Below are 12,407 nucleotides of genomic sequence, written 5' to 3'. Positions count from 1 at the left end.
AGATTGGATTCCATTCTAACCTTCAAAAAAGAAGTGTTCAGCTTTGCATTTTGTTTTTGTATTTGGCTTATGGTTTTGGATGGGGTTTTTGGTTGTTGCTGTTTTGTTTGTGCATGTTTTGTGTGGTTTTTTTTTAAACTGGCAAGTTAGCATTTATGTTACACAGCAAACAATTCACGCCACTGTTTTGTAAGCTGCAGTCATCTCTCAGGTTTCCTCCTCCAAAGTAAGAACACATCCATCCATTTCACCACCTAATAATTCAAGTTAACGTAACACTGATATTTCCATTATGGAAAAACATAAAACAAACATTACAAGTTAATCTATGTGGAAGATTGAGAAAACCTTGTCTCCACTGTGAAACAAACACTGCTTTAACAATTCATCTGTATAATCTCTGCACCCATTTTCATTTCATAGAATCATAGAATCATAGAATAACCAGGTTGGAAGAGACCCACTGGATCATTGAGTCCAACCATTCCTATCAAACACTAAACCATGCCCCTTAGCACCTCGTCCAGTATTAATTTGAGTATTAATGCAGCCGTTAAGATTGACATTAAGATCAATTCTACATTTTTTTAGAGTTTCAGTCAGCAATTCAAGAATAACAACACAGGCTCAAATTATTCATCCCTGTTCTTTTAAGATTCTTGAATATAATCCTTGACCAGTGAATTCATACTTACAGTTCGAAGGTCTCCAATGCGCTTTTCAAGTAGCATAGGCAGACCTTCTGGGAGGGCAGGCACCTGCTTGGGTGTCATGACCTGAGGGGTGTAGGCTGCCTGAGTGACATTTCCATTTTCTCCTGACAGCTCAGATACTGGGCTGCCATCAGAAGTGCCATCAAGCAACTTGTCAAAGTCAATGTCTCCCAGCATCTCCAGGGCACTTTCAGCTTCTTGCAGGAGCTCAGGTTCATTTGTGCTACCAAAAATGGAGAGGACAGGATCATTGATCCTAAGATTCAAGTCGGAGATATCATTTCCTGCACTGAGAGAGGAGGAGGAAACTTTACTAGGGGTAGAGGTTGCAACAGTCACTGGAGGTTTTGGACTAGATTCCTTCTTCCTCATGGCTTCCTTCTCCTTTTGAAATTTACGGATCATGGCAGCCAGAGAAAGTGAGTCTTTATACAACTTCTTTTTCTTCTTTTCAGACTTGTGTGAATTTAAGGCCATTACTCTGTAGAGGAAAAAAACCTTTCATTAAGATGCGTGCGACTTTTGAGGCCTTTGTAAACTTTAACAAAAAAATTTAAGAGTTTAGTGCAATTAAAACATTACTGGTGGAAGAAGCAAGTACTTTGTTGTGTTCCTATCTTCAGACTCTTCTATCAATTACCATAAAGCTTTGCTAGTCACACAATTCCGTGCTCTCTGATTTTGGTTTGGTTTTTTTCACTTTTGCCTTCTCAGTACTGAACTCCTGACCGATCCATGCTACTGAAATACTTTAACTTGTGCCAAAGACTCCTGAATGGTGACAGGTTGCTTTACATTTAGGCACATCACATACGTTAAAAAGAAAATTCTCTTCATTGCCAAGAGTTTTGACATGCAGGTTCAACACCTATATATGCTTCTTAAACTGAGCATTTTCTGCCAATCCTCACCTTGATGAAAAACATCATAAAAAATTTTTCAATACCAAGTTGAATATTCATAGTAAGACAACTTTCACTCAACAACAGTCTTCCAGAAGCCAATTAAAATACCCTCCACCTTAACCCTCCCCTGCTAGCCTCAGAACTCAGGAAGGTGCACATATAGTGAGAAACATGTAGAATAATCAAGCTATTTCTAGTTTTCCAGATTAGAAACCAAGGGACGGGAAGAAAGCTATTTTTCATTAGATGATGTAGTTCTTATTGCTTTGGATAGAACTATGACAGATAATGCTACTCATAGACTCAATCTCTTTTCTTTAATTTGTCTTTCCATGTTTAACTATTCCTGGTTCAATGTTTTAGGGGACAAAAAGACTAGCATTAGCTTGTAGGACTTGTTTTATGTACTCCTCCCCAAATACCAAAATAAAAATCTATTATTTTAAAATAAAATATTCTAAACAGCTGTGATAAACTTGCTCTGGCATGCAATCTTAAAACTAAACCTTACATACAATTCAAGGGTTCTTCCAGAGAAAGAAACCTACCCCAACTGCTTAGGAACTTTCATTTTCCGAGGCTTCTTTTCCTTTTCCGTCCCTTCATCTTTCCGCTTGCGCTTCTTCATTCCACGATCTTCACTTTCTTTTAACTTTGCTATCTAGAAAAGAGATCAAATAAAGAACAATTATTCTTCCACCCCAAAAGACTTTTACAGCAAGAAACATTTAGTTTTCTTTACGCTTTCCGATTCAGAGCCAGGAAAAATACCTCAACGTGCATAAAGGCAAATGGCACCACTGGATTCCTAGCAGCAATTGCAGATACTGACAAGTCTCAGTCATTAATATTTAATTAATAATTAATAACAGCTTAATACCAGCTACTGAATTCAGAGTTGAAGGGCACCCGCAGACTGATGCCCAGTCACTTTTAGAGCAGGGGCCACTCTGGAAGACTGAATCCAGCAGCCTCCTTCTGCTACCACAGTTTCAGTGCCAAGTACGTAGTTTCACAGCATGGAATAGGTTTTTGGCCAGTTCAGATGAGCTGTTTCTCCTCCCAAGTCCTTGCTAATCCCTAGCTTACTTGCTGGTACAACACTGGGAAAAAGGCCTACACAGTGCAAACGTTCAGCAACAGGCAAAATTTTGGTGTGTTATCAACACTATTCTAGTCACAAATTCGTATCATAGAATCATAAGAGCTGCTATGAAGAAATTTAACTTCATCCCAGTCAGATCCACTACAAGAATCTTAAAATTACACTGAAGAATCATAGAGCAGGGAAGGACATCAGAAAGCAGGAAGTTCTTTGAATGGCATGGAATATGTGAACGTTACAGGCGAGCAATTATATTCACACTGACCATAACTTGTCAAAGTACATAGAAGAACAAACTATTTTGGAAAGACCACATATACGCTTTTTAATATAGCTGTTCTTATGTGCTCTGGGTGTATTTTGACAGATATGTTGTTTTAAGTATTATTCTGACTATTAGGAACGACTTCTAATCATGCAAGCTTTGTGCAAAACCATAAAAGCAGTGTCAAGAGAATTAAAGTTCTCATCTTGATTCTGTAATTTTACAGGAATATTGTACATCTGTAACATTAAGATGGATAGACACAACTTACTACCTTGCTTAAACAGATGGTCAGTCTTACAAAACTTGATATCTTGAGTTATTTCCCAAATGCTGGGTACATGAGCCACAAAAGAGACAATGCAATAAAAACAGTACTGTGCATCACTCTGCTTTCAGCCTCTTCATCTGCACTGTTCAAAGCATATAAAGTATTTCCCAATGCCTACCAAGCTGTAAGTTCTGTATGAAAAGCATAATTAAGATCACTCACTTTAGGTGGCCTATGCTTTTTGTCTTCTGCAAAGTCTTCATCCTCGGAGTCAGATGCTTGTCGGAACTGCAGTGTACCAGTGTTGATATAAAAACCTCCATATTTGGTTGTCAGGGATGCAGGAACCAATTCATCATACTAGGCAGGGAAAAGAAGATGTGTTTATCAGCATTTCTTAAAAAAATGAATATGTAGTTCATTTACCAGTCCCTTACATAAAAAATTATATGCAAGTGCACAGTTTGCTAAAATGTAAACAGGATAGCAGCGCTACTGAAAAGTAACTGTTGAAGGCACGAAACGTTAATATCACAGAATAACCTTTCTACCTTCAAACTAGGACCCTTTTATTTTTGTAGAAGAGGCAGGATCATAGCATAATCAAACACTGATTACTGATGGGAATAAGGGTGGGTAGGAGCAATCTCCCTCTGGAAAAAAGAATGTCCCAAAACCTTTAAACATTTTTCCCCCTCAATACTGTCTCGGAGCAAATGCTAGACATTAAATCTCAAGATAGACAAACCATATAAACAATGAACCACCACCTGCCTATGAGCAACTTCGCTTGATTTTTCACTAGTTGGTTTGTTCAGCAAGTAGATGGTCACATAGCGAAGTATTTGTTCACATTTACCACAGCCCAGCAGGCAAACCAGCAACATCACAGGCTGAAACCAAATTTTGTAAAAAAAAAACAAAACCAAAAACCCAAAGCAATACCTGCCTCTGTAGATTTTCAATTTTAAGTTTTATACTTCTATTGAATAACCTTCAATTTTACGTACGGTTCACATTACCTTCTGTCAGTCATACACTTTTATCACAGGCCCTTTAAGTTGCCTGTGATAGGTACAGTTATTTCCAGAACGTATTTCTTCAATATTTTAAAAAAAGATGACAGTATGAACAATCACTATACTACAGGGGAAGAAGCCAAATCTACATGAGACTTTTACAGAATTGGATGTTATATCCAGGAAATGAGACTGAAGATACAAATGTTTTTCTACATCAAGCATTAAAAAACCCCTTCTCAGATATATGCTTTGTTTCATTAAGACTGCCACAGTTTTCATTAATACCAATCTCTGCTAAATACAAGCTATATTTAGTACCAACTCTAACCACAGTGCCCTGCTCAAAATACCACTTCTCTTACAAAGTCCACTGAAATTCTCTTTTGTTAAAAATGCTATCTCAGACATGGCAAACTCACCCACAGTATCTGGTAAATTATTTCCAATTTTAGGTGTTGAACATGACATTGCCCCTTCTACAAATACCACGTTGCCAGGGCTTGTTTTGTTGAAAGTCATATATATTCTTACTCCATTTGGACAGTTTCAAAACCACAAAAGGTTTCAAACTCTTATCGGCTACTTTGAAAAACAGTATTTATGGAGAAATTCCCAAGTTAGAACTACAAAGCTGCACGTCAGAAACATTTAAATCCAAATCCAAAGGAAAAGTGGTCAATAATAAGTATAGCAGAATAAATATAGAATATTAATTGCATGAGCAGCAGTCTCCTCTGAATGACATTATCCCCAAAGTATTACCAGAAAACTGTTAATCTCTAGGAAAGAGCTTGTTAACAGCAAACTCAAAAAGGCTGGGAGGATGAATAGGTCCATTCTAGCTCTCGGCATAAATACCAATAAAGCAGGCCATGCGAGTGTTTGCAAGAGAACTGAGGGAGAGTTGCTTTGACAATGCCTTTATCACTAAGCAGGAGAACAACATTGTCCTCAACTACTCCAAATTTGAACTACCAATCTTAAGTTTTCAAATACTGAAAATTTTAAGATGGTTAACTCACTAAGCAACAAATACAATTCTGGAAGCTAGTCTGCCTACAAGTGTAAAAAGAGAAAGCCTGTGACACATACCTGTCAACAAAGATAAGGAGGAAGCATCTTCAGGACTTAGAAAGTGTTACAGAAGTACCAGAAAGACAGTAACAGCACAATGACCAAGAATCAATTCCTAGTATTTCGACACACCTCAGAGGAATGAACTCTGGCAGAGGAAAACGTTGATTTTGAGTTACAGCTGTAAGCAATAAATGTTTGATAGCACAGCCAAATGATTAAAAAAGATCCTTGAGAAGGAAACAATGTGTGTGTTATTTTGAAGTCTGAACCAGGAGGCTTTGCACTGCATGTCTGTCAAAACAGAATTGAGCAGGCTGAATAAATTATTAGGCAGCTTTAACTGCCACAACATTAACTGAAGACTTGCGATCACCAACACGAAGGGAACACACGCAGTGCAGAAGTGGAGCCTCAGCTATCAGCTTATTTCAATTCTCCCTGCATGCCACACAAAATATACTGAAGATAAAATGGTTTACCAAGAAGTCTAGGCTACCAAAACCATTAAGACAGGAAGAAGAGTTATCCAGAAGAGAAAAACAGTGAATGCTTACTTTAGGGAAGCTGGTGAAAGAGCCTGAACTGGAGACATATGTGGATTTGATCTGAATAAGTAGTTAGAAATTTCCATGAGTCATCACCTTTTATCTTTGTGGAATGGAAGGCTTAACAAGCAGCACAGAAAGGGAAAGGAAAAGTGGTGACAGGATCTATGAAATACCCTTAGATCATATGAAAGACCAGTGCATGAAAGCAGGAGAATCTATTAATTGGACAAAATGAAAGCAAAGTGGCTTAGTTTTGGACTTGTCATTCATCTTAAGAGACCTGGATGATCATGCAAAGTAGGAGGGTAAACTTGAGAGTGGAGGCTGGGTAAGAGTTTTAGACAAATCTGATGTTTTTTCACAGCTCTCACAACCAACTTCATTACGTACAAGGAAGATGAAAGGGAAAGAAAATAAATTATTATCCACAGTGCTTAATTGTCAGAGTAGGCATTTCACTTTTGAGCTGACAGAGTGTGAACTGAATTGGTGAGGCTGGAGCAATACAAGATCAAACCAGAAGAATACAGTAGTTGCCAAGTTTGAAGGAGAAAGCACACAGTCAAAGCTGAGACTATTATCATAAGAAGTAAAGAACAAGGAAAAGGGATTGGCTGCAGAGCAGTAATGGAAGCCCTGGAGAACATGCAACAAAAAGTAAGGATCAAAGACAGTGAGGAAGCCATGAATCACAGCAGACAATTAGAATGGTCAACACCCTACGTGGCAGAGATACGTAGGAACAAGGGCAGAATTTGTTCAGTATGCATAGGCACAAACTATACTGTGACCATCGGCAGCAAACAAGGTCAGCGAGGTGTGGATGTGTAAGTCATCAGTTGTAGTTCCAAAAGCTTCTGCTGACCACTATGAATTTGGTCAGATTTTCAAAGATATTTTTGACATTCAGTTCTTCTCAACCCTCGAGAGAGTTTTACTTTTCCCTACCAAAATTTGGGTTGTCCTCAGCCTACTGAACCAGATATAACTTATAACTCAATGTATTATTTTATTTTAAACTTACTTAAAACTAGGGCCTGCAGACCACAATGTACCTGGCACCCCCTTCTTCACAGTGAGTTTAACTATATTCTAGTGTCTAACAGAACAGAAAATTTGAATATGATTGTATAAGACATTGGCAACCACTAGATTAAATTTCAATTCAGAGTTTCTTCAGGACTCTCAGTTAAAGAAAAGATGTTTCGTGCAACTTCTAAACCTTCTGATAAATTGGTTTCAAGACTTTTGCTTTGCACTAGCTTTTTCTGTGTATGAAACCACAGAAATGAGCCTACTAAGAAAAATAGTTTTAAGTCCTTTACAGTGTTCTGCTCTTCCTTATACATTCCAAGACTGGGAATTAAACAGGACTACAAACAGACAGGACTTCATATACGATTGACTCCTGTGAACATGGATTTGTCCCACAGAAGATTTCAGAATCCTTCTGCAGATAAAGAAGATTGATAAATTGTCTGATCATCTAAAGGCAGATCAATACGTAACTCACTGTCCTTGAGCTCTGTTACTATTCTTCTAGTGCTATAAATCTAACTCAATGTTTAGATGTAAAAGATAATTTAGTTTTTTTAAAAAATAAGTTAAGCAGTTTCAACTTCATTATTATACCAAGAAGAGTGAAATTTTACGGATTATACAAATCTAGTTTTGAAATCCAGACCCACAGTACACAGCAGTATCATATATTAATAGTTTACTCTTGTGTTCATGTATTTTGACCATGATCCTCAGATATTTTGACGAGGATCCTCCTCATTCAGCTTCCTTTCTGAGAACAGCCGACACTATAAAAGCATAGATGTGAAAAGGTTTTTTAACACTTACTGTAATAAGTCCTGGAAATTAGCTCTGCTGCCAATGTGTTCAAGTGTTTTAAGAAAAGTAGCCTGTACATTATTTGCTGCAAAACTCGTATTATTTAGACGTAAGGTAAGCAGGGACATTTTTTGTTCCTTATTCTGTTTATTTTTGAGATGGTTCTAACCAGCTTGAGCACAAAGAGGAAGCTGTTTATTTTTGATCATCATTAGCCCACTGAATAAAGTCAAGCTACTGAAGTTATGTTGAATATGGCTGCTTCAGTTAAATGCTCTGAATATCCATATAGTTCAGTATACTTTTTAAGGTACTTCAAACATAGTTGATTGATCTCTATGCTTCCTAAAAGTACAAAGAACTGAAATGCATTCTTTGGATTTGCTATCCTTTAAGCATAAGTTTTCAAACAAAAACCAGAACTACCTTTTTCGCTATACAATGAAATCCTGAACAAGGTTAAGGGGGAATAATACATTCCTTTTCTAATCCAAGACAGCAAAAAGGCAGGCAGAAAGAGCTTTCCCATGGTAAAGAAGATTACTCTTCCAAAATGCACAGGCAAGTTGGTTTTGGTTGGTTGATTGGGTTTTTTGTTAACTCTAGGGCAAAGGACAGATAGCAAAGCACAACAGACTATTAAATAAAGATATAATACCTGGCTCATACTCTAGACTATAGGAGTTTCCTAGGAGAACCCTTATAATTTATATCATGTGTGACCACTCGTGTGCCCACGTTTCTGTTCAATTCAATCAATTCTTTCAGAGATTGCGCTCTGACCTACACAGCAAATACAGTCCAGTGTTTTTATTACAAATAAATATGCACTATATTACTTAAAAGTTCCAGGTTTTGTGTTACAGAATAAATAAAAGATTCTGTAGAAGAAAAGTTATGCTTTCCTTTTCCATTAATTTAACTTGAAGAGCAGACTTACCATCTCAGACAGTTAAGGCAAATGCTCTTAAAGACCTGTTGGTTTTGGCATCTAATAACTCCCCCCCCCCCCCCCAACCCGTATTATATTAACAATCAAAGTGTGAGTATATTTTTTTGGAAAACACCTAAGTTTCTTGTGCAGCTTAAATAAATCCATTTACTAACAAAGAACAGTCGATCCTAGGCCATGATCTAGCCCTCCAGAAGCTCAGATAACTCTGCAAAGTGATTTTGTGCTCTTTAAAAACCTAAATTTAGCAAGAAGTTGCTACACCTATTACCATTATTATTTCTTAATTATTTCTTACTCCTACATTCCTGATGTACACAAATTTAAACAAAGGTACTACAAAGGCCAGATGCAAGTCTCATTTTTTCTAAGTACCTACGTAGATGCTGACTCTTCAGCTTCCCATTTGTCCCACTGAGGTAATTAAAAACATAAGCAGTCCTAAACTACCTGGTTGAAACCTAGGCCAGAACACAGGATTAAAAAAATTATTTAAGAAATCACTTTTTCCTTCCTAAAAAAATATATGATATTTTGCAGAAGCAGTATGAGAACATCACTGTTGCTTTAACAGATTTGTTCTGCAAATTCAGCTCCCTTTGTCCCTTTATTCATAATGGTTCTTGTACTAGAGGACTACTGGGTATACAGTTTAAACACATCTGTTCTGCATTAACCAAAACCGTATCTGCTTTATTTGTTTGGTACTCCACCCTACACCTTTATTTATCTTGGGGCCAAGAGGGATAAAAAGCAATGAAAGAATCTCCTAGTTGAAATTTACCCCTGTATACACGCAAAACATAAAACGAGTCAAGTGCCAGCCGTCAGGTCTACTCTGAAGACACCTGGGAAGCACAAAAGACATCTTTTATTATAGGTGACACGGTGCACGCAGCTAAGCAAGCACTATTCCCCAACCACAGAACATGCAAGACTGAGCAAAGTGACAAAGAACAAGGAAGGCAGACCAGTAATTTAAACACATAAATCCATATCCATAGCCAGTGAATCACCTTGTAAGAGAATCTCTCAAAAGAAAAAAATGCTTTAATGCACTCTTACATATAGAGTGTGAAGGAGGGTTGTGATAGAAGTGTACAAAGGTAGCTTTTTTCACATGAAAAACGCAGCAATGTTAAACCTATCTCTCAATCCAATGTGAAAATATGTTTAATAATGGATCTTATGTAGCATTTTTCTGTATATGCCTCTAACATTGGCAGGTTGATAGGTAAACGTCTCTTCAAAACAAAATGAAAAAAAAACTTTCTCCAGCAAATGACAACGCTCTCCATCACTATGCATAAAACGCTACTACAAGTAGGAAGGAGGAAAGAACATCATCAAGTTGGCCTAAAACAACAACTGGCCCAGAACCCCCACAAAAAAGGCAAAAATTACCATCAGCGCACTGTGCTTTGCCATTCCCCAAGCAGATGCTTTTTCCCAGTGAGAATGGTATCTCAGATATTCAAGAATACTGAGTAAGATGCTGCTACTGGCAATCCATCAGCTTCGGTTTTAGATCACAATAGCAGGAACTCTTGAGGGGAAGCCAGGCAGGGACAGAATATTAATATCTATCACAGCTTTAATAAGCTTGAGGATTACAACATGAAGTAAACAAAGAAAACATGTGAAAACTCTATATCATGACACAGAACTTTTCAAAAGACTAAGCCCTTAAACTGTGGAAAGTTCTCTAGGGAACTCGGATAGAAAAAGAGCAACACTTTTACCAATGTGTTTGGAATTATTAAAATGGACATACAGTCTTTGAAGGGCTGTCTTTTAAGAGGGTCTGAGCTCTTCAGGCAAAACACTGCTAAAGAAGAATAAGTTTTTCCTTTAGGTTGAAGTACCTGCTTTGGAGAAACTTTCTGTGTTTGAGAAACTATCGCTAGGCTCGTTTTCTCTACCCAGTAGCACAGGACTCTTGCACCAGCGTTTAGAAGGCTGCTGTGGAACCATGCATACAGACGACTGGGTTAAATATTTATATATGGTCCCGGGTGTCCAAAGTATTGAACTACATGCTTCCCATTGCTCTTGGCATTCATGGTTTGCTTCAGTTTCCATCAGCCTGGCTTCAAAATACAGCTTGCACCGATTACAGATTTCTAGGTGGATGGTTCTTCCTTTGCATTCATCTACCTGACCGGGGGAAGGTGCTGGCTGCTCTTTGTTTTGGATGTGCAAGCCTTATTACCTCTGAGTAAGAGAAAATTGCGTGCTTGTTCACCAAGCACCATGTATTACTTCAGATCCCTGTTCTATATTACACAACAGAAAGCTCAGGGAGCGCTGTATTTCTCCTGGAATCTCTATAAAGCTTACAGTGTCAGGAAGGCACGCAACCAACCAAATATTCAGAGGTCATTGCAAGAGCAAGTAGTCCAGCCAAACCAGGCTGATATGCACATGTGTGCAGGCAGGAATATTAGAGAGGCAGCAGAAACCTACAGTAGTATCAATCAGTATTGCACCCCCTCAGGTGAGGGTCTCTATTAGCTGGATTAAGAAATTATCTTCAATGCACTCCAGGAGCCTCCTGAAGGCAAGTTTGGATGGGGCCTTGGGCAGCCTGGTCTGGTGGGAGGTGTCCCTGCCCATGGCAGGGCAGTTGGAACTAGATGATCCTTAAGGTCCCTTCCAACCCGAACTATTCTACATTCTATGATCATTCCACAGAGAATGTAGTCTTGGGAAATTCACACTACAGCAAAGCCTATTTTCAACATGACAGCAGTGGAAACACTGAGGAGGTACAGCTTTCTTTGCAGGTTATGAATGTTTTGTGTGTTACTGCCACAGAGGGCCTCCAAGATAAGCAAAGATTCAGACTTGCCATCAGACTAACAGCTACACAGCTGCTAGAAACAGTAGTAAGATGGTCTGGATTTATATTTTTTTTCTGAAATGAAGGGTTCACAACCCCCTGACTACAGTCAAAATTTTCAGTCCAAAAATATCCACTGCATAGACTGAAGCATGGATTTCCCACTTGCCTATAATTGCATTCAGAGAGGAAAAGCCACTTCTTCCAGACAGGACGAGCTAAAAATTTTCAGAGAACGACAGCAAGATAAAAAAATTAGTAACCTATGTACCAGATACACCCAAAATAAACAGCAACATGTAACTATGTAATTATTCCTGTAAGAGGAGACAAGTCTGATGGAAGATGGTAGGTAGGAACTGATGATGCTACTTAGGGTAATAAGCACCCAAGAACCTTTCTCCCGTATTTTGCTTTAGTTGGCTTCACGCCCGAGTCCACTGAATTGCTCTTCAGGAGCCATTTTGCCTTCTAGTAGCCACAAGGACTTTGATAGTCTTAATGCAGCCACGCTGCTCAAGTCTTTTACTACCCTATATGAAAGTTCTGGCCCATTCTAGGGAAAAAAATGAAAGCAAATCTGTAAGAATCGCATGCATGGTTTTCATTTTCACAGAAGGCAAACAATGGCAATCTAACCTACTAGGCAACCCAAAAGCTACTCTACTTCACCAGGGTAGGTACTAGTGCCATTTGAGGAGTGTGACAGGCAAAAAACTCTTCGCTTAGGAGAAGCTCCCTTCTGTCAGCACTTTCCAAGAGCTTTTCTCTAGAAAAACACATCCTGTACCTGTCTGTACTCCAGCCCCATCAAAATCCATCACTAGAGAACAATGCCATTAGGAGATTCCCTGCACTTGACCCCAAT

At 38.4% G+C, this 12,407-nt stretch overlaps 1 protein-coding gene across 1 annotated transcript in view; it reads right to left on the bottom strand.

The window, feature by feature from the left end:
- The window catches only part of UBN2 (ubinuclein 2), a 56,888-nt gene that overhangs the window by 29,665 nt on the left and 14,816 nt on the right, over positions 1-12,407 (bottom strand). The window contains exons 5-7 of the mRNA XM_069849746.1: positions 3,482-3,619; positions 2,167-2,279; positions 696-1,194 (exon numbers count right to left, since the gene is read on the bottom strand). Coding sequence (XP_069705847.1) covers positions 696-1,194; positions 2,167-2,279; positions 3,482-3,619 — 750 coding nt within the window. The remainder of the gene's footprint in view (positions 1-695; positions 1,195-2,166; positions 2,280-3,481; positions 3,620-12,407) is intronic.

Source organism: Phaenicophaeus curvirostris, chromosome 1 (genome assembly GCF_032191515.1).
Source record: "Phaenicophaeus curvirostris isolate KB17595 chromosome 1, BPBGC_Pcur_1.0, whole genome shotgun sequence".
NCBI classification, from domain to species: Eukaryota; Metazoa; Chordata; class Aves; order Cuculiformes; family Cuculidae; genus Phaenicophaeus; species Phaenicophaeus curvirostris.
Note: the sequence above shows the minus strand (reverse complement) of the source record. Positions and strands in the feature narration are given on the sequence as shown.